Below are 27657 nucleotides of genomic sequence, written 5' to 3' on the forward strand. Positions count from 1 at the left end.
TGTGTGTATTCATGACTGAGCCACCCTCATATTTGTGTATCTACTTTGAAAATACTGTATTTATGACTGCAAAAAATGCTGCTTTTGAATTGAGTTTACAGCCCACAGTTGAAAATGTAACCAGTGAATAAAATGGCTGCACCATCTTTCATTCTTTTTTTCCCCAATACATTTCTTACATACTGTGCATTTAATTTCAAGAAAAGGTAAAAATGATGAGTAGCGTTTTCAGTGAAGCAGCGGCCATGATGATGAGGCGACAGAAGGGGCGGAGCCTGTGTTCTCCTCCTCCTCTCCTCCCCCTCCTCTCCTCTCTCTTCTCCCTCTCTCTCTCAGTCTCTCTCTGTCTTCCTGCTGCTGTCCTGTCATCGGCCTGGGTGTGGTTTTGGTTTTCAGTCTGGTACCGTTAGCAGGAAACCGAGCTCCAGTCATTTTCTTTTTTACTGCGAAACAAAGCGGGGGGAGAAAAGCCATTTTGAAGAGTATAAACGCTCACAGATAGCCCTCCGTGCTTCAGCGAACTGCAGCTTTCGCTTCCTCGAGACAGGAAGTGGTTTGTTTGGCGCCGTTGTGCTGATGGGAAAAAGTTTTTTTTGTTGCTCTTGTTTAGCAGTCGTTTGATTTAATAACTTGCTTACAACAACATTGTTCATACAAAAAAACAATCAAATTCGAACGTAAACGCGACGGAGAAGAACGTAAAGATGCCGAAAACGGTAAGACTGAACATTATTTTAACATTTTCATTTATCAACTGTGTCGTATACATAACTCTGTATGAATGTATAACCCTGTCACTTAATGTTGACTTTGTAGTTACACAAATGACATGCTTCGTTGCTACATACACTCGTATAACGGTGTTGTAAAATGAGTACATCCTTTCAACTCTCACACTGGGGTACTTTCCGTTAGTTGGGTGTGCGCGTGCGCGCTCCCGCCAGTGTGTCCATTAAAATGAGGGCCTTAAATCAGGCCATTCACTCACGTAGGCCTTACAGGGTGTGAGTGTGTTACACTGCGAATTCAACAGCTGCTGAACACCCCGAGCTCACATTTATTTTGTGAGGTGGGGCTGTGTACGCGTGCATGTGTGTGTGTGTGTGTGAGGCCTATGCTAGTCTTCCAGGTCTTAACAGGGAGGGATTTGAGCTGTCACCCAGTGCTAGCTGTGCTGCTAGCTTGTGGAGGCCAATTTAAAAGAGGGAGTCGACAAACCAGGATGCACTTATTTCTACTGATAGTAGTTAGATTTGGGAGAAAAAAAAAAACGTCATCACTATTTACACCCTTTTTTTTTATTTTTTTTTTTACATTATATATATCTGGATATGTTTAGTCTATATCCCAATATAGGAGATATATATGGATATAAAGCTGCACACAGGTTGTTTCTCTGGATGCATGGAAAGTTTTCTTTTGAGATGTGCTCTGTGCTCCTCAAATGAGAGTGACAATACACTGTAAATACACTCTCAAATAAAATATCTACTGTGTATGATCTGTATTACATGATCTTAAAATACACTTGTTATTATTCTTCTATATCATAGAGTCAAGCAGGCACACAATGTATTAGGTCAACCTTTTATTAAGTGGCTTAAGTCCTTTTTTCCTTGTGTCTACTGGCAGCCATGTTTCAGTGAGAGTAAGCATGTTTCAACAGCTGATCTGTGCTGGTCAAGTTCTGAACAAATTAGACAAGCGGGCATAGCAGCACACAGATTTACTCACTGATTTATTCCAATGAAATTAGCAAACAGCAGTGAACGTTTTTTTAGACTAATCTCTCCCGTTCTTCCCTGAAGACTGAGGCTGTGACTGAGTGTGAGGGTTTTTGAAATAAAAGGGTAATATCCAAAGTGTTGAGGAGCATGAGTATTCAATATTTCGCTTGATTAAAAGAAAGTTGCTTGGTCACTGAGACATCAAAAATATACAAAACAAATGTTTTATCAATAATTGTATTTATTAAAACAAATCTTTGTATTGTTGTGGTGCATCTATTACCAGAAGGTGGCAGCAAGCTGAAGCTTCTCCTTTAAGCTCATGCTGTAGATCCCACAGAAATTATAAAATTTCCCAGGGTCTTCGAATGCATCTCGTTAACTACCCTTCTTAGCTCAACATGCTATGAACCCTGCATTACTTTCACTGCCTCTCATGCACTGGCAATTAACACCACAGTGTGTTCAATATTTAATAATTAATATACATTTTAACACTAAACACTGCATATAAATTTGGGGTATATTCAGTTACTGCTGTGTATCATGGTTTGACTTTGTATCTGCTTCTTGCATCTGTGTGACTGAATGAAAACACTTCACAAACAGAAAAATAAATTGTATTCGGGGTTGTACCTGGTCTCTTCCTGTAGTATTGTTTCTGCTCGTACTCTACTTCCCCCACATTTTTTCCAGCCGTCAGCCAGACTAATCTTAGAGCATCCTGGCATTTAAAGACTTAATACACTCATCCTCCCTGAAAGGAATTCCTCTAATCATATCAGCATCCTCAAATATAGTATTACAATACTGACTTTATATTAAAGGTCCCCTATTGTGCAAAATCAACTTTTTAATCTTTTAGTTCTTATATTTGGGACTCAGTGGGCCATACCAGTCCCCAAAATGTGAAAAAACAAGACTCAGTCATGTTTTAGTGGTTCCACTTTGTGTAAGTATAGGCGATAAAACGTGCGATGTTTACACCTCCCGACCAAGTGACGACAGTGCGTACATTTCACCGTGAATATTGGCACCCTGCCAGGCAGAGTACTTCACAGCTCCACCATAGCTCCCCCTTGTCCCTGTGAAATACGAGAGTGCAGGCGAGGGAGGAAGAGTGGCTGCACAGCGGAGCACAGTGTTTTACACAAACTTCTAGCCTCAGAGGACTTGTGTGTCCAGTGGATATATTTTATTTATAAAAAAAAATTTCACAAGCCTCACAAGCCCTTTGTTGTTGATCGTGTGTGTAAATTCCTATGCTGGAGGGACACCTTGAACGCACCAGTTACGTCCCTGCAGTTAGCGAGTGACGTGTGGATCGGTGATATGAGGAGCACGCGTTTGAAAGCACTGCAGAAAGATGTAGATGTTGTCCTACATTTCTTCTCAACCAAAGGCTTCCTTTCTGTCGTGTTTGCACGTTCTCTCCTCGTGTTGTTGATCCACACACGTCACTTTCAGTCGCAGTTACACTGGTGCGTTCAGGGTCTTTTTCTAGCATGGGAATTTACATACACGCCGCACGGCGCATTAATCGTTTTTCTTCGATTTTAATGTTTTTATGATCGCGAGAAGCCAAAATCGTGGTCACTCACTATGCATTAAGCCCAATTTATACTCCTGCGTAAAGTGCTCTGCGTAGCTACGCAGAGTCCTCTGCGTCGACGCAGAACCTGTCGAAGAGCCTCTGCGTCGTCTCCGGGTGCACGGAATATTTTTTAAGTGTCCGTCACTCCGTCAAGGGACTACGGAGACGGCAAGAGCTGCGATTGGTCCTCAGGACAGGCCGAGCTAAGCTGCTCTGTGCCGGCTCTCAGTGCGCTCCGGGCGTCCTGACAGAGGCGGAGCTGATCCCCGCCGATAACGCCGCTGCCGAACTATAAATACGTCATATCTTAACACACACAGCACATGTTTAGACTCTAAATGGCCAATTTCTCGCCTCAAATTATCTTAAAACTGCGTTCCGTGACACAGAAAAGTGAGAAACGGCCACTTTTTCAACAACAACAGTCTTTCTCTCTCTTTCTTTCTCGGACGCCATTGCTCACTGTAGCCAGAAGCACAACAACCTTGCGCAGCGACCCCTACTGATCGGGCGGGAAATTGCAGCGAGTGTCCGTCACCACGACGCAGAAGTATAAATGCTCGAGGCGTCTCCGTGGTGACGCAGACGGATAACGCATACGCAGTCGGAGAAGTATAATGTGGCCTTTACGGTGAAACGCAGTAACAACGGGTAAACGGACATTACTATGGGGTATATGGAGCGGGGGTTGTGACGACGTGCATGACAATAGGTGATAAGTGGCGACACTCCCTTGGAAGCAGTGGATGTGTGTTTACCTGGGTCTCATTCACATGTAAATGCCCAGGCACAAAACCGAGCGTTTTGAAAAAGGCTGTTTTGGCAGAGTTATTGAACTGCTATTGTGCTTCATCCTTATGATATTTTGACTAAAGCATGACACAGACATGTTCATTATGGCACCAGGACCTAGTTTAACTTGGGTTAATAGGGTATAATATGGGACCTTTAACATGATCTGCTAAGCACTAAATGTTTCCATATTGAGGTAGTTAATTAAATATTAATATGTATGTATTACATTAAATGTTGCTCAGAATTTTTAATACAATCTTTAGAACAAGGCAATGAAAATACCATAGTACTTAAACTAGATTTGAACAGTGATACATTATTGATCAGAGTATGTGTTCTGAACTGCACTGATGTTGTTACACATACTGTGATACTGATAAGTATATTTAGTCCTCCACTTAGTGTCAGCCTTTGCACCGAATCTCAGACACTGTTAGCCTCAACAAGAGCAGGGTAGAAGGCAGTAGTACTTAAAGGTACAATGTTTAAAATGTACTCTTTTTTGTTGTAATGTTCTATCTGAATATCCCTCACCTCACCCTTCCAAGCATGTTGGAGAACCTATGCAGTTGGCATTCAAACTCAATTGTCCATTTTGCTATTGTAAAAACATGGTAGTCTATTGTTAAATTGTTATAGCGGCTTCTATATAGCAGACCCTGCTCCTGATATAAAAGCCTCATAATGGGTTAATGGAAAAATGAACCCATTATGGTTAATTTGGGTTAAGTTTACACACATAATCTTATGTGTGTAAACTTACACATAAGTTTACACACTGGGGAGAGTTCAGTTCTTTTGGCATGTGGTCGTATGAGGCACTGAGTCAGTGCTCTGTTGGCTTGTGAGACAAGAATGCTTGCTCACTGAGACCATGGCTGTCAGTGGGGAGTCTGGAGACCCTAGAAAAAAACAGATAATAGCCGCTCATGATGCTAACTTCAGAGTATCTTTTCTATTATGCAATTTACTCAACATTTTTCATAATTTGCCAATTCATCTCATGTTTATGCAGCCTTTTTTTTCCGATTGGAAAGTGAGGTTTGTGTTGCTTTCATTCTCCTGTACCAAAGTCAAGTCAAGTCCATTTTATTTATATAGTCCAACATCACAAACACAATTTGCCTCGTAGGGTTTACAGTCAGTATAGCAAGTGACACCCTCCTTAGACACCGAGTTAGAAAAAACAAAAAAACCCTATAAAGGCTATAGAGAAAATCAGCTTCTTCTCATAGGAGTTATTTAGCCATCAATAACTGCCTCCATCAATAAGTATCTGTTAATTATTTGACTTCGGTGTTTGAAATCGTTTGTTTGCATTTATCTAAGTAACACAAACTTACCAAAGGAGGTGCAGTAAACCAGCCGTTCCTGTGTCGCTGTGAGCTTGAATGCTGATTTATCTATGGACCTTTGCAGTTTGCAGCTGGGTTTGAAAAGGATATCATAGATTTAAGCAGATAATGATTCTATAAAGTAAGCCTTTTGTGAAGTGACAATCAGTTTCTCTTTGTGTCTGTGCTGGAAGCCATATTTTTAGTGACAGCACAGTCAAACTGTCAGTATCTCATAAAACTACTGAACTATACACCACTCTTGCCTTTGCAGCAAGAAGGCCTGAGTTCCTGGGTTCAAACCCCGGTTGGAACAACTTCGAGCCCCAGTTGGAACAAGAGCCTTTCTGCAAGGAGTTTGCAGTCTACCCGTGTATGTGTGGGTTTTCTCCGGGTTCTCCGGCTTCCTCCCACAGTTCAAAAAAACATGTAGCTTACCACCACCAGTGAGAATGTGTTAATTAATAATGGCCAATTTGTAAAGCGCTTTGGGTGTCTAGAAAAGTGCTCTAGAAATGTAATGAATAATAACAACTATACATTTAATGAGCTGCAGCTGCAGCTACTGCAGTGACCTCAAAGTAAGTGGTTTCACAGTTATGATCAGTTCACAAGCTCAGGTGCTCTGCACTGTAAGTACAGTTCTTTTACAGAGACTTGATTACAGTACAGCACAGAACAGAAGAATAAGGAAGCAGGAAGCAGTAAAATGTTATCTAAATATAAAAAGAGTTTATGAATGATGACAAAATAGGATTGTGCGATATGTAAGATTCAGTAAGGATTATATTTAATGTGATGTGCTACTAGTGGTAAACCAGATGGTGATGAGATGCAGTTTTTTGTTCACTGTTTGTAGGTGCATTGAATCAAAAACACATGAGCCTAAAATAGGTTTTCTTCCAAAAATCTATACACCCGGTGGAGCTAGAATTGCAACACTCAGTGGTTTGTTTCCTTTAGTAAAGCTTGCTGCACCATGTGACAGTATGCAGTAAATTATACAAGGCATATGGAGGAAGCTCATCAAACATATTCAGCAAATAATCCAAAACTATTGGAATTGTTCCCTGGTTTATTTGTTCTGTGTTTCAGTTAAATATAAAAGCATTGACATTTTACAAAAGCAGCAATTATTGAGAAGCTCTGCCTTTGCTAGACTCCCTCTTGGCAGTGCTTTGGATTTCTCAGTGACTCAAGGTTTCTGCTCTTACATCAGTTCCTCTCTATGGTCATTTCCTCGCCTGCTGCCTTATATGGAATTCAACATCACGGTCTTGCTGTTCTCCTCCCTGTTCGCCTCAGCGTGGTCTTCAGCTGCCATGCTCCACTTTAGATAACATTACTGTTCTGCAACACATTCATGAGCTGCTGTATGCCTGTGCTTATCAGTGTCTGAGGAGTAATTTTATATCCCAGTGGAGCTACAGTTTAGATTGTTTAATCTGGAATAATTTTTTGTTGCTGGTTATTATTTGTTTTAGGGCTGCAAAAACGAATCCATTCTCAATCGATTACTAAATTATCTGCCAACTATTTAGGTTGGATTGTGTTCTATATATGATTAAATTTAGCTTTCTGATTTCTAAGATTAAGCAACTATTTTCTGGTTTATCTGTAATTATTAAAACTAAATAATTTTGGTTTGTGGACAAAGAAATCTTATGGGCCAAATTTGCTTTATGGATGAAGCTTACTAAATCATGAAACAAACACAAAACAATAGTCTTGTTGACCCCACCCATGTTACAAAAAAATATAATTTCAACAAACTATTTGTTCACTTATTTCCTAATTAGTGTTGGACTGATGGAGGCAGCAGTGGATGAACAACTTCTGTGTGCCGTGATTCAAAATTACTATTTTCTCTATGGACTTTGGTGCAAGGAGTGAGTGGTTTACAAAATGACACAAGCTTCGTTGTTCAGTCAGAAAAAAAACTTTTCTTGTTGGGAACATAATCTTTAAATAAAACACATGAGCTGGCATTGATTTGGTAGCTATGTTTTAAATGAAAGCAAATGTCCATGTAGGGCTGGGCGATATGGCCTAAAAATAAAATACCTAAAAAAGATTTTTGATTTAAATCGGTTTTCGGAGTTACGTAAACATGACGTCACGTGCGTCTTTTTCCGGTCAGTTGCCCTGGAAACACGTCATGCGCTAACGCCGTATAGTGCCCAGCACTATCTATCATAAATCATTCTTTATGATTTTTTTAGGTAACCAGTAGGGCTGCAGCGATGAATGAATCGATTTTAGAGAGGTTTTGTGTGTGTTGTTTTTTAACAATTAATACAAGCTTTGTGATTTTTCAGCTTCTTAAATGTGAATATTGTCTGGTTTCTTTGCTCCATTTGACAAAAAAATCATTTAAACTAGGTTCCAGGTTTGATAAACACTGATCAACATTTGAACTATATTTTATGGCCAAAAAAATATTAGATTAATCGAGAAAATAATTCTAAAACTAAACAGTATATTTCATTAAACACTGAAAAGACATCTCTAGCAGTGTTTCTTTGACAACCACTTTCACTTCAAGATGGAAATTGTGGCACTGAGGCCATCTCTGCCAAGATGAAAGTCTCTGTGAGTAGTGAAAGAGCATTTACATTTTTTTAAAACATGGTTTAACTCTCTTCCATCCTACTGCACTTTATTTACATTTTTGAAACAATACAATGCTGTTGCATCATGGTAGGTGCACCGGATATTTTCCTCTCTTTTTGTTCTTTGCCAATCACACACCTGATCCATACAGAATATCGCCCAGGCCTGTCCATGTCTTCAGCTGGTTCTTGACACAGGGGCACACGCAGTCACAGTGTTGACTGTATCACTAATATACAAATACAAAAGCAGATTATTTATATATATATATATGTTTTAAATATATAAATTAACATAACTTACCATTTTAGCCCATTATGTACATATGTACATGTAGTTTTCTACTTCTATTTATCATTTTGGCAGCGTCTCTATGGAGAAATGGTCAGAGGAAAGAACTGAGGCAGCGGTATGCCAGCAGAGGATTAAATCAGTCTGCCCAGTACATAGCAGAGGAGATTAACAGTGTACAGTTAGAAGTGGTGGACAAACTACAGGCAAAACTTCTGAGGAGTTTTATGTACAACACAAATTTTTATCTTTGAAGTTGTGAGAAAATCAAACTTTTGAAAGTAAGTAATTTGTTGTTATTGATTCATTAATCCATTGCTATTTGCTCATTCTGATTATGTTTATCTTAATGGCAGCAGGGGGTTAGATTGAAAGCAAATGTTTTAAAGTCTAAATCTAATTTGTATAAAGCATAACCTTCTAACCTTATGTGGTCAACAATGTTTCCTGTTCTGGATCTGACTATGATGCAGGCTCACTTCGCACAGACCATCGAGATCTGCCGCTGTACTCTGGAGTGTTTTAATTTTCAATTGTTCTGCTGATTATTTTCTCAATTAGTTGATAGGTTTTTTTTCAGTTTCAGTTCTGTAAATCAGTGTTTTCCCATACTTCTAAATGACAACATCGTCAAACCAAAGATACACATTTTAGCAGTTATAGCAATAGTTAAGCTATTCATTTTTGCAGCCCTACTTTTAATCTACTAGAAGGAGTACAAATCATACACGTCAAACAAACTTTTATTTGTTATTTGGTTGTTTTTTTTGGTTGCCTTACTACACTGTTAAGTGTATGTTGCTGGCCATACTTAACTGCACATTTATCACATAACTTCTGAACTTTAACTAATTAGATTATATATTTTTTTTGTGTTGTAATGTTTTTTTTATTTTGGCTTTCAGATAAGCTAGAGCTGTACTGTGTGTGTGTCTGTGTATTACCTGTCAGGGCTCCGGAGTGAGTGGGGGCGTGATAATCGAGTAACAACAAGCGCAAATTGCAGCAGTATTTCCAGTGGCAGCTTAGACTTGCATTCTGCGCGAGACGCATGCATTTCAAAAAGTTCACACACTCACTGACCGATTGGGCAATCTGAAAATAGTATTCACTGTTGCGAACTGTTGTGAACAGTGCTCTGGTTCACAGCTCCACAGCCTGCTTTCACACGGCTGCACAGCTGGAGTTGCGAGACAATGTTCTTTGGGGGTTCTTCTTGCACAGAAATACTCTGTAAATGTTGTAAACACAACAAACGGAGCAGTTTTTCTACCGACCGAATAAACACAAGCACTCTCTCGAGCACTCTTTCTGTGATGAAGTAAAGTGAAATACGACGTGGCGTCAACAAGGGAGCTTTTATTCTGAAAAGTAAACCGGAAGTTTATTTTCCTACTTCCTCTCCTGCTCATGATCAATTCCGTTGAATGTATGCAGCTCTGCAGCGGCATTTTTAACACAAAATACGTTTGAAAACTTTACACAAAATAACAAAAGTTGGACCTGGATCAGTGTATAATATTACTAGATAACCACACTAGTTTTAACCTGAAAAAAGTGGTTTAAGGGTTTAGTTACTCTTTAAACACAAACAACATAGCAAAACCAATAAACAAACACAAAACTCCTCACAGTTAAGCAGCACTGGTACAGCAGCTGTCAGTGTCTATCTTAACTCAAACTGTTGTTAGCGGTAGTGTGACTGTGATACTGTTAATGCTTCCCCACAGCAGTGCTGTGTCATTACTGCCACCCTGTCCTCCACTGGTCTGCATTTTTAAACCAATTTTTATTTGAGTTTGAACAGTTTCACTTCCTCTTCCTGGCAAGGAAACCAGAGGTGTGTGCTACGGATCACTTCTCCATCCTATAATATATTCCCATTGAATAGCCATGTTATTTTAAAACAAACTTGACCACTTCCTACAATTCTAGTCAGTGCTTTTAAGTGTCTCTCTCCATGGGGTTATTGGGGTCACACAGCTCTTACTGTATGTCTTCTGGTATTGTTTTCTTCTCTGCATCTTTATCACATCTTTTTGATGTTCATTTTTGGAAGACAGTAAATATTTATATGGTACGTTTCTAGACCACTTAAAGCTGCTTTAAACAACATGCTTCCAGGCTCATTTACAGCCAGTCCCTCACACATGCATACAGTGCTTCTTCAATCACACATACGCTACCCATTCATATGGCACAGAAATAAGGAGAATTGTCTTGCTTGTTGGCATGTAGACTGTAGACTAGATGTAGACTGGAAAATTGAACCCCCAACCTTCCTGTTGAAAGATGATCTGCCCTACCGTTCAGTCACCACTGTAGTGTAGGTCAGTCGGTTTGTTAAGTTCCTCCCTTTGGTCTAAGCTAAAATATTCTATTCACTGTAGTATTGGTTGGATTAAGTAAAAGTTTAATTCAATTTGGTCTGGTGTTTTGGTTTCAGGACTTATACTTAGTGTCAGGCTCCTTCTTCCTGGTAAAAACAAGTACAGAATTGTTTGAATGTCTGATTTTGTAATGTATGTATTTTAAGTACATTTATTTGTATATTTTAATATTTTTTACATATTTGTATTGCGTATGCTGTTTGTCTGTCTTGACCAGGACACTCTTGCAAAAGAGATTTCTGATCAACTCAATTTGTTTTATTTATGGTTATAGAAATGTTCAATTAAATGAGAAATTAAAAAAAAAAAGTGCAACTAGTAGCTGTTAAAACCCTCCAGAACTATTACTTTCCACAGTTTAACAGTCACAAAGCTGGTCTTTGGAGATGATGCAATATGAGGAAATTACATTTAGCATTGGTGTGAAAGTCATGGAAACAGACACCCTGTAATGAACATTTTGCTAATAACAGTTTTTTTTCTTAATTCTGTTATAAGGGAGACACCCTAACTAAGCAGAAAATGTATGAGGATAGTTCCTTTTTTAATGCAAGATTAACCGGTCTGATTCAGGAACTGAAACTGCTGAAACATTAGCAGGGTGGTGGCGACTGAACTCTTATCTACATAAATGGAAAAAGTTAATCCAAGGTTGGACCTGTTTTAAGGAAGAGTTGTTTGTCTAGACAACACTAGACATCTGCGTTCTTCAGTGTAGGCCTTGATTATGGGATTCACTCCAACTTAACCTGCTGGTGATGACAGGAAGTAACAGAGGGGCAAGTGTCATAAACAGTAAATTGGGTCCTGCTGACATGAATGGCAAAGAACATAACTCTAATCAGGCTCGCAACTGGAAGATAATGCATACCATTGTTGTTCAGCTCAGGCGTGGGCCTCAGCCTGTGCAGTTATTTCCCATCAGACATGCATGCTGCTGTTCTGTATGCTGAGAAAATGAGAAATGCTACACACTCAGTTCACTAACTACATAATCTGTCTATTCTCCTTATCAAAGGGAATGCTGAGGGTAAATAAATTGATTCAACCTTTTAACAGATCCATGAACAGTTCAATTTTCTTAAATAAGTAGTGCCTCACTGGCTGTAAAAACAGCTGTAGCAAAGAGTGTTAACCCGCTGACAAGGAAGCAACTTGTCTTCAACCTTTTCTGGTTAAATTCTGTCACCATAGATAGCTTAGCAGAAAGTTCACAGGTTGCTCTGTGCATGACAGGATGTAGGCGACTCTCAAGAGAGGTCTGTGTTTAGCAGCGGTGCCTCTCAAGCCCCAGCCACCAGAGGATGTGGTTACTTCCTGCTGATTATGTTCTATACTGAGACAAAGACATATTGACATGTATCACAAATGTGGAACCAAGCAACGCAATCCCTCTCCAAGTCTACTGATATAAAAATATACATTTTCATCAGACAATTATTCTTGTATTTGAACTGTGAAGTTACTGTGTTCTTCAACAGACATGCTCTATTGAGGGTAGTCTGGTCTGCCCTGTTTTTATTTAAAGTCATTTGATGTATAAAAAGCTACTGTACATTACAGCATTTTTTATTTCATGTTTATTACAGGGCTTGAAATGGGCTTGGTACCATCCAGTACACAGTACTGACATTACTTAATTTCACTATTTTGAGTCCCGTCACTTTTATATGTGAGATACCGGTTCTCTGTTTAGGTTATCGGTCCAATTTATTTATATGGCCAGAATAATTATTTCCAGGGGTGTACTACCTGAAATTCACCATTTTTATTTGTTATTTTAAAATATAATAAATGTTTTAAATAAATCAATGTTGTGAACACCACTGACATCTTCTAGTATCTTTTATTTACTTAAACTTTAAACTTTTTACTTAAAATGTTTAATTTAAGTAGTGTAGTGGCACCCTTTTCCCTCTTTACACACTGTCAATTACGAACAGTGATGAACCAGTTTAAATAAGACAAATGCCTTGTTACAGGAGCAAAGAGCGTTCAGAAAATTGCTGAAGACAAAAAATACAATTTATAACTGAATAAGTAAAATGAACCAGTTTTGTTGAGATGGAAGTGTCATTAGGAGTCAAATTAATATGCAAGATTTATTTTACTTCCATTATCTGAAAATGTCTCATTATTTGTTCTCTTTCAGATTAGTGTAAGAGTCACCACAATGGATGCTGAACTGGAGTTTGCCATTCAGCCCAATACTACAGGGAAGCAGCTCTTTGATCAGGTATGAGAAACTAACACGACGGAACCAGTCTTGGCTTTCAAACTACGCGAAGCAATGCACAGTGTAATTGTAATTGTGACATATGATGATTTTTTTTTTATATTTTTGTTACCCACAATAAGTTGATTCCATTATCTGGATAGCCATGTGTGGGAATTATCTTTAACATGCAATGTTAAGTGACTTGAACATGTTGTCTGCTTTGCCAGTAGTCCTAGTGATATATTTTAAAGTAATTTAAGTACCTCATGAATTCGAATGATCTGAAAATGTTTTATCGTTCCACTCTGCAATTTTAAAACCTTTTTTTCCATAAGACTGTGAAGTACAAGGTGTTTTATAGACATTTTAATATAAAATTGCTTTGTAGGTTTTCTATAGTACCTTTGAGTTGTCATCAAGACAAGAAAAGCACTGTATAAATACAGACCATTTACTCACTTGGGGGTCACGTATAGATTTCTTTTTGTAGTAGAATTACTTTTTATTTTAAGTAAAGTAATTACTAAAATATTAAAGTAAACTTTAAACTTTACTTTAATTATCTGTATTGAAATTGTACTATATACCACACAAGGCACCTATCTCACTCCTTTCAGTAACTGTCATCAGGCAGACACTATACAGTCCCACTGGCCCGTAAAAACATTTACAAAAGGTCCTTTATTCCCTCTGCAATATCCACCCTGAACAAAATCAAACAGCCATCACAGTGTACATGATGTTATCTGCTGTTGTTGTTCTTTTAACCGTGTTTCCTATTTTAATGTTTTGAAAGTTTGAAAGTGTCTTTAGATACTTCAATGTGTTGCATTTTATTATTTTGTTTTGAGAGTATTGAATGTGTTGTATTTTATAGTTGCAGTCGTGTCAAAGGACAATCATACTATATTATCCAACTATCTAACAAAAATGTTTCCGTTCAACATTGTATGTCAGTTTTGTGTCCCACATTCTTAGGAGACAAGAGTACTGATGTTGAAGAGAAAAGATATGTTATTTTTTAGTTCTGCTTTCATATTTTAGGTCGTGAAGACCATCGGGCTGCGGGAGGTTTGGTACTTTGGACTCCAATATCAGGACACAAAGGGGTTTTCTACATGGCTCAAGCTCAATAAGAAGGTGAGCTCTTCAGTATTTTCACTAACAGCTCTATACTTTTCACATTCCCCCCATTTGTCAAGACTGAATGATTATGTGTATGTGTATTTTTGAGATTTAAAGGCGCCATATGTAAGAACGTGGCCAAAAACTGTTACTTCACTCAAATTCAAAATACCGAGGTCTCTAAGTTTCGTTTTTTCGGCCATTGTAATAACTGGCAACCCGTGGTTGCTCGGCAGCTGAGACTGACTGCAATGATTGGTAGACGTTGGTAGGTGGCGCCACATGCCAAAACATGATTTCAAAACATAAACATGATTTGCAGTCTGCAAAATAATTTTTTTAATGCGAATATTTTGTCTGTACAGTTGTTGTTGGTGAGTTCATTATGTTATATGAATATTATTCCTGAGACTCTGTGACATTTTAGGAGGATTTTATGGCCAGTTGCCTTAGATTTATTACATAATGCACCTTTAACCTTAACCCCTCACGTTTTATTCTGACAGGTGACAGCCCAGGATGTGAGGAAGGAAAGCCCGCTGCTGTTTAAGTTCCGTGCCAAATTTTTCCCTGAGGATGTGTCTGAGGAGTTAATCCAGGATGCTACACAGCGGCTGTTCTTCCTGCAGGTGAAGGAGGGAATCTTAAATGATGACATTTACTGCCCTCCAGAGACGGCAGTCCTCCTGGCCTCCTATGCTGTCCAGGCCAAGTACGCTGACTACAATAAGGAAGTCCACGTACCAGGCTATCTGTCCAATGAACAACTACTCCCTCAAAGGTATAACATCTCCGCCTGACACAGATGTGACCTTTCTGTGACAGTGTTTGTGTGACATCATGTTTCTCTGCATGACTTTTGATGTTTGGATGTCTTGTGTTCTCAGAGTCTTGGACCAGCACAAACTCAACAAGGATCAGTGGGAGGAGAGGATTCAAGTGTGGCACGAGGAGCACAAGGGCATGATGAGGTACAAACACGCATGTGTACACTTGTGCCAGAAATAAGCAATTCACCTCAACTGCAGGGGTGTCTCCCCGCAGGTTGAACGTAAGCTCAAAATTAGGAATATAGAGTTTTTTTTATTTAAAACCTCATCATATCAGTAGATTACACTACTAGTGCTGGGCGGTATGGCCAAAAATTCATATCACTGTGTTAGGGTTATCAATATTTACGACGATAATCACCGTAATTTTGCCCATGTCTATATATTCGATAATAAAAAAAAAAGAAAAAAAAAGAGGAAATAAAAGTCGGTTTTGGCTGTGTGTGTAATAGGCAGGCTACCGGTATGTTCATGTCACTTTAAGATACTCGGACGTGTACAGTGTGTGTAGTCACATGACTCCATGCTCTGTAACAAGGGAAAAGAGACGGTGAGGAAAGCAGCTGCTGCGAACTTGCTGACTTTGTCGCTAAATCTGGCGCCTTTCCGACTCATCCTAGCAACTTTTTTTGGCAAAAGTGACTAGTGACAAATCCCCCCACTTTTTCTGGTGTTATTGGAGACTTTGGTGGTGTTTGGAAACTCTCACGTGAAAGCATGTATCCCTCTGAAGTTAATGTGCTCAACAAGCATCCCCACCTCCTCCCAAAGCACTCACAGGCAGTCAGTCAGAGCAATGAGGAGACCTCTGGTTTACAGAGCGCGATGTAAATGTAAATGTTTCGTCACTCAGTCTCACACAAAATAAATCACTGGTATCCTGACCTAGTATGATCTTTCATACTATTAGCGCAAATTACAGACTAAAATATGTGAATTTGAGACTGGGATATGTTTGTACGTCTGCCTTACTCTTTTTGTTCAGTGTTGGAGCTTTCAGCAATTTGTAGTTCACAATTTAACTCTACTACCTTAAGAATGTAAAACTTGAACTTTTATTGTATTGTTCTTGCCAAGGCAATTTTTATTTCAGCTCTACATTTCAGTGCTACCTGAAGCTCATTAGACTTGTAGTTATCAGGGTCAGCCAGCCTCAGTTGAAGACATTTAATTTCTATCCACAGAGAGGAATCCATGATGGAGTATCTGAAGATTGCTCAAGACCTCGAGATGTATGGAGTCAACTACTTCAACATCAAGAATAAAAAAGGCACAGAGCTGTGGTTGGGAGTGGATGCACTGGGTCTTAACATCTACGAACAGAATGACAAGTGAGTGATTCACAGTGTTGGTGTACGTTATGATCAGCAGTTCCTGTCTAGTATAAAGCAACTGACACACAGTTTTTTTGTTTTTGCTCTTCAACAGAATGACACCGAAAATTGGTTTTCCTTGGAGTGAAATAAGGAACATTTCCTTCAATGACAAGAAGTTTGTTATTAAACCAATTGACAAGAAAGCCCCAGTATGTTAAACCTTAATACAGTTGCAGTTACATAAATCTGTATTTAAAGTGAGTGCTATGACTTCTGATTTAAAAAATATATATAATGTTGCTGTTTTAGGACTTTGTATTTTATGCTCCAAGACTGCGCATCAACAAGCGAATTCTGGCTCTGTGCATGGGCAACCATGAGCTGTACATGCGTCGCCGCAAACCTGACACCATCGAAGTGCAGCAGATGAAGGCTCAGGCTCGGGAGGAGAAGAATCACAAGAAGATGGAGAGGTGAGAGTCACAAGTACAGATGTTCACTTTTTAAATGCAGGAAGTAACTTATAACTTGTAACTGGCAAGGCAAAATGACACCACTCACTGTCTTTTTAAATATGCAACAACTATAGAAAGTTAAAGGGATAGTTCAGGTTTTTGAAATGTGGTTGAATGAGGTACTAACTAGCGCGTGTAACATGGATGCTCACACTCACTGAAAACATTGCTGCTAGGAGTAACACAATAAAAAAATATTTATCCACTTAACCTCTTCTTCACGGTTGCCCCTGGTACCGGGGTCGTGTCACACGCAGTGACAAAATCGTCATAAAACCATATCTAACTTAAACAAACACAGACATGCTGCATACCCACAGAAAGGTTAGAAACTCAGCTAAAGTCTCATATAAACCATTCTTATGTTCACGAAACACAGTTAAAACACAGATGGATCAAACCAGCAGGAGCGAAAAAAAACGTTGAAAAGCGGCACCGGAGCGCCAGCGTGATTATGTAAACAAAAAACACGTGTGTGCTGGAAAACGGAGAATCCACAGATTCCAGCGGTACCATTTTTATCACTCTATGACCAAGATTCACGGATCCAGCCCCGAAATAAGAGCAAAACAACAACTGACTTTCAAGAAATACAAGCAGAAATGTTGTCTTACCTTTGCTGTTTATCAAAACAAATTATTTCCATCAGAACAAAACCGCTTCTAATGAAGAACTACACTTTCCAGCATGCTTTTGGGTCTAATCCCGGTCTGATTGAGCATTACAGAGCGACATTAAATCGTTCTGATGAGAGAAGGGCGAATGTCCGCACAAATGAGTCATATGCATTTATGTCCTTTTGACTCGCTAATGAAGTGATTCACATGCATTTGGAGACCGGGGTCTGATTCTACCTGTTTAGAGGTTTAAAACGAGCTGTCAATCACCCTAATTGACCAAGGTAAGCCAGAGCTATGGCGCTGCGTAACTGAAGACGCTGCAGAGTCAAAGACCTCCATGTGTTTTTAAGCTCCTACTGCATATTTTAAAGGTGATATTTGCTTTATAATGCAATATTTTTTAGGCGAGAGAAAAAAATCCTTCATTTATGCTGTGTTCCATGTGCGTTTACTCTGACACAGTGGCATCTACAGTGAAACTTACACCTCTGGTGGAATCTCACAAGTGTTATCTTTATTTTGATACCAAGATAATTCACATAGAGCTTGTAACTGCAGAGATTTACTCTATTTAGTTTGGGCATGTCATTTTTGAGCAGGGACTCCAAAAAGAGGGTCAGGGAAGATGAGGTTAACAAAGAGCTCACCTTATAAAACCTATGCCTACCTAAATCTATGATATTTTATGAATATTTTAGTCACTGCCTCTTGCTGTTAGACGGCCTTTTCTGACTGAGGTTTGTAAGCTGCTGCTCTCCTGCCCCATAGAGAACATCATTACAATTTTATTTCACTGCTGTCTCCATCACAGAGGTCTTAGTTTATAATAATGATGATAAAAATCCTTCTTTTAGGTTTAACTAACTGACACAAACTTACCAAATGGTAAGCAATAAACCTGCAGTTCCTATGTCCCAGGGAGATACTAACGCTTCATAAATTTGTGTTTCCACTCAGAAAGACTGTAGGTAAAGCAATAAAAACTAATTCTTAAGATATTGTTGACTTGAGCAGATACAAGATTTATAAAGTAAGCTTTTCTTTCCAGTCAGTTTTTTGTCCCTGCTGGCAGCTAGTGAGAGTGTGCATCCATGTCTTATCCTACTTCCCAGCACAGGGGGCATGCCCAGTTGATCTGTCACTACCTCATACAATCACTTTAAATTCTAGGACTAAACTTACTGTGTGAGATGGTTGTATGCGACAGCTGTACGGTGAGGGAGAGAGCCTCCTGATAACTGTGTGATGCATACTGTATTCTGTCTTCATCTCCATTAGAGCTCTGCTGGAGAATGAGAAGAGGAAAAGAGAAGTTGCAGAAAAAGAAAAGGAAAAGATTGAGAAGGAAAAGGAGGAGTTAATGGAGAGATTAAAGCAGATTGAAGAGCAGACCAGAAGAGCCCAACAAGGTGGGTGGCTCATCAGTTATTCTTGAAAAAGCTTGTCATACAATTATGAATGGTAGAAACGTGTTTTACTCATGACACTAACCTTCATTGCTTCTGTGGATGTATGTGTGTGTGTGTGTGTGTGAATGTCTCCACAGAGTTGGAGGAGCAAACACAAAAGGCTCTGGAGTTGGAGCAAGAGAGGAAGAGAGCGCATGAAGAAGCTGAACGCCTCGAGGGTGACCTGAAGAGTGCTGAGGATGCCAAGATGGCACTGCTGCAGCAGTCAGAGAACCAACTGAAGAACCAAGAACACCTGGTCAGTTATCAAAACACATTTTCATATTCCTTCTCTGATGCTTCAGACATCGATTTGAAGGCACTCATCCATTTGTTGTCTTCTTAGGCCACAGAGCTGGCTGATCTGACTTCAAAGATTTCCCTCCTGGAGGATGCCAAAAAGAAGAAGGAAGAGGAGGCGATGCAGTGGCAAAACAAGGTTTGGTTTGAATTGCTACCATCAGTACCCACTAGCATACCCACTAGGTACTTTTTTAGTACCTGCTCTGGCAAGTTTCTGAGTAGGTATTAGACTAGACTGCCGGCAACTGATTGGTCACAGGAAGAGACCTCCGACACAAAAATCAAGCCAAACGATGCCGAACTGTAGATCAGTTAAAAATACTTGTCCTAAAAACGTTGGTTAATCTCCAACAATTACTAGAGAAATGTCTCAAATCTTAATATTTAACAGAGGAGTCTCTCTCCAAGTACTGATTTGCATTATTAATTATTATTGAGCACCTCGACAAAATATAAGATAAAAAAAAGTCGAGTGTCACAAACACGTCAAGTTAACAACCAACGAGGTTAAAGAAGCTGTGCAAGAAAAGGTGACCAGGCTCCCTGCGCTCTCACATGATGGTGCGCACATTGTGGAGGACGAGTCACCGGCCCGTTTTTGTGAATGGAATAATAGGTGAGGGCGGGTCGGTAAGGTAACTATGGAGCTTCAGCCGCTGTCCGTGGTGCTCAAAGGCTGCTTTGTAGGATGAGTGTGTGGCAAGTCACCTGTAACGTTAGCCTACTTGATGATAACAGCTGTTCTCTCCAGTGGCTGCATTTCCATGCGTGTGTGCAGTGCAAACGAGCTTGCGCTGTTTAAGACGGGGGTGGGGGTCACAACAACAAGACGTCTTCAATCGTGTAGACATCTCACCCAGTCAAGATCCTGCCCTCTGGTGGACGCAACAAGCGTAGGTTCAAAAACCTGAGCCATCTGGCGACACACCAGTGCCAGCGGAGAGAAAACTCTCCGCTCCGCTTTTTTTTCTCTTCTTTTTTTTGACCCTCATTTTTATTATCGCTGCTTTGATGGTCAATAATGGACATTACAGCCATGTTTTTGAGCCGAAAACGAAGTGGTACTCTGTAGAATAGTTTCCACCCCCACATTGCAGCTGTTGTTGCTGTAAAAAAATATTAATAAATAACTAAATAAATCGACAAAAAATCGACACGTGGACCTCGACAATCGACTCTGAAAATGTCTGAAATTCCCATCCCTAGTTATGAACTGGAAAGAAAGTTTGTTTTTTTGCTTGTTTTTGAAAAAGCATTAAATGTGAAAACATAATGATATTATATATATATGTGATTTTCTGCTGATCTCAGAGCCCCTCCCTTGTGACACAATGAGGACAGACATTCCTGCAGTCCTGTTAAGTGTTTTTTTGGGGGAGGGGTGAACATTTGTAGCTCATGTCTTTTTTGGAAAAAAGACTGTGTGCCAGTTCACCCCTTCATGGTTTTAGGCAGTGTGACTCATACTGTTTGTGGTGTTGACTGCTCTCTTTGTGTGGAGGAAATCCTGTTCAACTCTTTTGGCCCATTATGAGGATGTGGATGAGTGTTGGTTTCAATCTTGGCAAATATCCAGTCTTGTTAAACTGGCTGTGTTTTTCTACCACCTTCTACAATCCTGACCCTGTATCTGTAAATGTATTTTATTTGGTTAATCTTTTAATTCCATTTTATTCTACCCTAATTGATGTTTATTTTTTTTGTAATTTAGTATGTCAATGCTGAGATATACACCAGAGGTAGTACTGGGCAGTATAGCCAAAAATGTATATCACAGTATTAAAAAAAAAAAAAAAAAAAAATCAATGGTTTCATGGCATACAACAGTATTTTTTCATGCATGAGCATGAATGAGTGCTCGGACGAAAGAGATGTGCAGCTGAATGTGTGAAGTAGCGAGGTAGTGGTTTTTCAAACCACATTAAATTAGTTTTGTTTAAATTTAAGGACAATTTATTTATGTAAAACCACACCTCCAAAAGCTGCTGCAATTCCACACCAGAACAGAAAATATTGGTGTCATCTGCAAATAACACACATTTTGATATATCTGATACTACTACGAATAATAATAATGATATACATAAATAAATACTTTTGTTCTGAAAACTGACCCTTGAGGTACCCCACGTGTTGTATTCATAGTGATTTATTTGTACAAATTGTTCCCAGTCAATAATGTAGCTCTTCAACCAGTCCAAAATAATACCTCGGTGTCAAAGGCTGTCTTAAGATCTAAAAACACTCCAAGTGCATACCTCTTTGTATCGATAAATTACATTATTTCCTCTACCAAAACAATCAGTGCCATGGCTGTTGATCTATTGTTTCTAATTCCATACTGGCTATTTGTCAGCAACTCATGTTTCTCAACAAACTGTTGCATGCATTATAGCAAAAACATCCGGTCTGAACGAGGGCCTTTTCGTGTCGAGTGAAAGTGAAAGTGAGAGTGTATGGTTGTTGATCTCTGTGTGTTGATCCTGTGGTGGACTTGCGACATTGCCTTTTGTGCTTTGTCAGCTCTAATTGGCTCCAGCGACCCCCATGACCCTGTGGAGGATTATGTGGTAGACAAAGTATTAATGAACTGTACACTAGTTCTATTATTCATACTGCTCAAAAGCAGTAGTATGAAAACAGGTGATACAATGACCATTCAGTATGCTGGATGAAGCAAAGGAGAGCTTGTTGTTGTCAGTTTTGTCTTTATACCTAACAATATGATCAGTGTTACAATATATATCTATAGTCAATAGTCTTTTTTTTTTTGTCCTTCAGGCTGTTTTGGTGCAGGAGGACCTGGAGAAGACCAAAGATGAGCTTAAGAATAAAGTGATGGCGTCTCACGTTCAGGAGCCCATCAACGCTGAGAACGAGCACGACGAGAATGACGAGAGCAGCGCCGAAGCCAGCGCCGAGTTCACGTCTGCCGTCACATACAAGGACCGCAGTGAAGAGGAGCGCATGACAGAGGCGGAGAAGAATGAACGTCTGCAGAAACATTTACTTGTAAGTTGCTCATATGCACACAGTATACGATGTCACATTCAGTCTGCCACAGCTTCACAACATACACTGAGCTGACACACAGAAAAACTTTGGTCACATCACTTTTCTGTTTGCTGATGAGCCTTATGCTTTGTAGTTGCATCGCTCCAACGGATCAGAACCACATGTATGGTTTTATCAAAATGAGCAACCTCTACTTTGTGTGTTGCGGATGCGTTTTCAATTTCAATGTTACTCTGTAAAGGTGAGATGTTCGTCTATTTTTGAGCTCAGGCATTTCGCCTATTTTTCATGCGTGAAGCATGCAGTTCCCAGCAAAAAATACCACTATGATTACATCAAACTCCTCACACTGTACTTCTACCAGTAGGGATGCACCGGTTGCCATTTTTGAGGCCGATTCCGATTTCTGATTTTTCAAGAAGTTTGACCTGCCGATACCGATTTTAGCCGATTCCGATTTCAATTTTTTTAAACCACTTTACAGCATACAGACAGATATATATTTTTGCATATTTTCTTTAATAGAACATTTTAACATAGAAATACAATCAGTTCAAATCCAACATCCAACTAAAAATACAAAAACGAATCACTACCAGTTTAAACATATTTCACAACATATTACCTACACACAAATAAGTAAATTAACTAATGACCAAGAGCGCAGATCTCTCTCTCTCGCACTCGCTCTGTCTCTCTCTCTCTCTCTCTCTCACGCCCTGTGCCTCGCGCTCTCGGCTCTCGCACAGGTTTAAATGACAAACAAACAAATGCTGATCAAAATTTTTGTGCAAGTGATTTAAGGTCCTGACTCTTGTCTTAATTATGACAGGCTTCGTTCAGTGATTGAAACAAATATATAAACATTAATGAAACATTTACATGCAGAGCGCTCATTCGCTAAGCAGACAACAGCGCCGCAGCTGCGCGGATGTTGTGTAATCAAATACACCGGTATGGTGGTATATTAAAAATTCATATCATGATGGAAAAAAAACGGTATTCGGAGTGAACCGGTATACCGCCCAGCCTACACTCTACTACATGTGCGTGTAGCCGCGTGCACGTGTGTTGCTGATGCTGCACGATGCGGGTGCATTTGACCAGCTTATTAAAATCGGAATATTTTGTCTGACTCCGATTGTGGCCGATCACGTGAAAATCGTCCGGTTCCGGTCACTGGCCGATTAATCGGTGCATCCCTATTTACCAGTATAACATAAATATTGTATCTATTGTATCTGTAACGATTTTAACTGCCGTGCAGATTCTTTTAAACCAAATCGTTTAGAGAGTGATGTTGTTCTGTCCGAGATAAATCTGAAAATGAAGTCATAAATATATTGGGGGTGTAGGGAGACGAAGTGCGAGTGAAACAGCAGACTTGCAGCCGGTGTAAACGCATACACGAGAGCGTGATGCAGCAAAGCCCCAATGCACTCACGATGCATCCAGTGTGAGCTGAGCAACTAAGCACAACATACACATTTATATTTACATACATACAATATATACGTATATAATTTACCACCACTGCAAGGTGCTAGAAAACCATTAAAATCACATTAAAATTGCTTGAATTCAACCTTGGAAAAGGTGAATGGACCATGTTGCAAAGATACTCACGTGTTGGAAAAGGTTTGAAATGCATTAACAGCGTGGTGTCTGTATTTGTAGGCTTTAAGCTCAGAGCTGGCAAACGCTCGGGATGAGAACAAGAAGACAGTGAATGACATCATCCACGCAGAGAACATGCGAGCTGGACGAGACAAGTACAAGACCCTCAGACAGATCCGGTCAGGAAACACCAAACAGCGCATCGATGAGTTTGAATGCATGTGATGTTTGCACTGGCCGATGCAAAAGCCCACACAGCTGCTGGGCCTTTCTGCCTGGACTGCAGTCCTGCCTCACCCAAGCTGTTTTCTCTGTGTGCAAATAAATCAGATCCATGACATGACGCGGCGACACAGGCATAGCACAATGTACCAAACATGGATCTGGAAAATTCCTTTTGTTATTATTTCTAACGTTTCATTTAGGCAAGTCACTGTTTGAAAAGGGACATACTGTACTTTATAGTTAATTCCTCACAAAGGGGGCTATGTAGCATTTTCGTAATATGGTTACACCATTTTTCTATCACAATTTTAGATTGAAGACTTTAGAGACAGATCCAAATTTCAGTTTGATGTTTCTGCTGTACATCTGACTTTTTCACACAGTAATATTCCCCCATGATGATGCTGCTGCCCTTAGTTTTATATGCATAACAAATTCACTGTTATCTACATTAGCCAACACATATGATATGTCTGGTTGGAGCATTCATAAAGCAGTATTATATTCTTACTTTCACTGTATTCACAACCTGCCAGCTGTTAACAGTATTACAATAGTTACACTCCAGTCACAGTGTAATATTTAAGATAAGTATTTGTCAGTTTGTTTTTTTCTGTTTCTACGTTTCTGAACAACTTCCAGTCAGTTCTGCTTTCAGTGTTAATTTTTACTGTTGAGGCTCAAAAAAAACGGAATTCCTTATTATATTTAAATTTGCTTAGAAGAAAAAATTAAAGCATTTTTTAGAGCGGGACAAAAAAATAGAAACCAACGCTTTTACACCTTGTGTATTTGCAATGTACAATTTTTTGAAACAATGCTGTATTTTGTAATGAACTTTGTACTAGCTACAATTTAAGTCCCTAAAATTATAACCGAAAGTTGCATTTCTGTTACAATGTACGTTATACAAATCTGACATCTGTAAAGCATTTGATATTTTAGCCTGAAGAACAGAGGTTTAAATTTTACCTGCAAAAAACACAATCTACTTTCTGTCTACAGATATGATTCAACTAGACCGATTTTATTGACACCACCAGCTCTGCATAGGGAATTACACTGTAACTGTCACGTGTCAAGATGGCTTCGCTGAGTTAACATATGCCATTTAAGTTTAAAGTAGAATTTGTAGCTGAACTGCTCTCTCTCAAGTAAATCCAGAGTCATCTTCGGTGAAGGTCTAATTGGCATCAGAACACGCTAATATTTTCTGTGTGATCCTTACTTTTAAAAATTGTAACAGTGCTCAATATTATAGTTCATTCATTGGAACATTGATTTCAAGAGAGACCGAAGTAAAAGATGCATCTCAGTGACAATGAAAACATTCTTTTTTGTTTGTTTTTCTAAATTCACACACAGGTTATACAGGGTTAAACACCACAAACAATGCCAATGGTGTTAATCACCTTTTTTAATAGCTCCACATGGGTCAAAAATATCCCAGGTGATGATTTTCATGAATGGCTGGAGCAACGGCGAAGCAGCGAAGCCTCACACCACATACTGTCCTCGAAGGGTAGTCATTTCCAATGTTTGTTTTGATATACTGTATTCAGTAACATATGTGTATTTTGTAATTGGGATTTCTTTTGGGAGATGATAAAATTATACAAGGTGCAAAAAGGACACTGATGATGATATTTTTGTATCATAAAAGTCTAGAAGAGTAGAGTATTTTGTTGTTAGATAAATGAATAGTGGTTGTAATGGTTGTAAGCCAATGTAACACCCAAAAGCCTGTGACAAAAAGAATGAAGGCCCAGATGTTTATGGTGTGTTTGTATGAAGAGGAACCAAAACATTCTGCAATTACATGTGCCATTAACATTGGTATTCAGCCATGTAACCAGTTTACTTGTTCACACAAGTGTTTAGATGTGTTTGAAAGATTTTCTTTTTGGACTATTTTGCAGGTTTAAAATAATGTATTTGAATGATACATATTTCTTTTTGTTTGATTTTGATCTTTTAATTGAAGTAACATTTGTCATTTGTAAAAGATGCAGTGTTTTAGTCCATTGTGACGTGTTAGTTCTTATTTCTGCAGCAAAAACAGAAAGATTGCAGCTTTGACAGTGTGTATGCTGCACTGAATGTTCTACAGGTGTTGACAGCCTACCTGTACGGATCCAGTGTCATTTCAACTGAAGTCAGTGTGTGAAAAAGAAACGTATTAAAGGCTGTTACTCAATAACTGGTCTCTAAACAAAAGGACTGAAACATGATCAATACTGTAAAATGATAAACAGTGCCTTGCCCTGGTTATTCTTCAGATCTTGCTGCTTAAACTCTTTCTCTCATTAATAAATAAAAGTCAAATTCAAATGCATATGGTCAGTTTCTGGCATTATCATTCACAAGGATACTTTATTTTGATTGATTATTTTTATTTTTTATTTTATTGTGTCATGCAATCTGCCAAATTCAAGTGAGTGTGGAAGGATTCCTCTTATTTTTTTTTTTTCAATACAAAAAAATGGTAGGTCAGTGATAGAGTGAGTCATTTCAACTCAAAGGCTGGAGGTTTGATTCACACACATTGGAGCTCCGCTACACGCTGGCTTGTCTTTGGGCAATGGCTGTGCCATTAATATTAATTTTCTCTAAAAATGCATATGCTTAAAGTAAAACTGCACAGCCTTGGCTGAGGCCTGCACAAATGCTGTGTACCATTTACATAAGAACAGGGAGTGATATCGCCCCCAAATTCACCATGATCCAGTTGAGTTGGGGAAAAAAACGTGGACGCCAATACAGTTAGGTCCATAAATATTTGGACATCGACACCGTTCTCTTTATTTTGGCTCTATACACCACTACAATGGATTTGAAATGAAACAAATAAGATGTGCTTTAACTGCACACTTTCAGCTTTAATTTGAGGGCATTTACATCCAAATCAAGTGAACGGTGTAGGAATTACAACACTTTCTATATGTGCCTCCCACTTTTTAGGGGACCATAAGTAATTGGACAATTGACTGAAAAGCTATTTCATGGACAATTGTGGGCTATTCCATCATTATTTCATCTTCAATGACACAGGTAAAAGTTCTGGAGTTGATTCCAGGAGTGACATTTGCATTTGGAATCTGTTGCTGTTAACTTTCTATATGAGATCCAAGGAGCTGTCACTGTCAGTGAAGAAGCCATCATTAGGCTGAAAAATCAAAACAAACCCATCAGAGAAATAGCAAAAACATTAGGTGTGGCCAAATCAACTGTTTGGAACATTCTTAAAAAGAAAGAACGCACCAGTGAGCTCAGCAACACCAAAGGACCTGGAAGACCACAGAAAACCACTGTGGTGGACGACAGAAGAATTCTTTCCCTGGTGAAGAAAAACCCCTTCACAACAGTTGGCCAGATCAAAAACACTCTCCAGGAGGTAGGTGTTTGTGTTTCAAAGTCAACATTCAAAAGAAGACTTCACCAGAGTGAATACAGAGGGTTCACCACAAAATGGAAACCATTGGTGAGCCTCAAAAACAGGAAGACGAGATTAGAATTTGCCAAACAACACCTAAAAAAGCTGTTATAATTCTGGAAGAACATCCTCTGGACAGATGAGACCAAGATCAACTTGTACCACAGTGATGGGAAGAGAAGAGTGTGGAGAAGGAAAGGAACTGCTCATGATCCACAACATACCACCTCATCAGTGAAGCATGATGG

At 39.2% G+C, this 27657-nt stretch overlaps 1 protein-coding gene across 1 annotated transcript; it reads left to right on the forward strand.

The window, feature by feature from the left end:
• The first annotated feature begins 380 nt into the window (after window positions 1-380).
• LOC310937397 (moesin-like) lies at window positions 381-26311 on the forward strand. The gene is made up of 13 exons (XM_083901652.1): window positions 381-716; window positions 12897-12980; window positions 14007-14102; window positions 14594-14868; window positions 14975-15058; window positions 16102-16248; window positions 16346-16442; window positions 16543-16706; window positions 18647-18777; window positions 18915-19075; window positions 19163-19255; window positions 21901-22131; window positions 23812-26311. The coding sequence occupies exons 1-13, from the start codon at window positions 705-707 to the stop codon at window positions 23974-23976; spliced, it is 1740 nt and encodes a 579-aa protein (XP_083757778.1). The 5' UTR covers window positions 381-704; the 3' UTR covers window positions 23977-26311.
• Window positions 26312-27657: the final 1346 nt, after the last annotated feature.

Source organism: Microchirus variegatus (assembly GCF_963457635.1).
Source record: "Microchirus variegatus genome assembly, chromosome: 15".
Classification (NCBI taxonomy): domain Eukaryota; kingdom Metazoa; phylum Chordata; class Actinopteri; order Pleuronectiformes; family Soleidae; genus Microchirus; species Microchirus variegatus.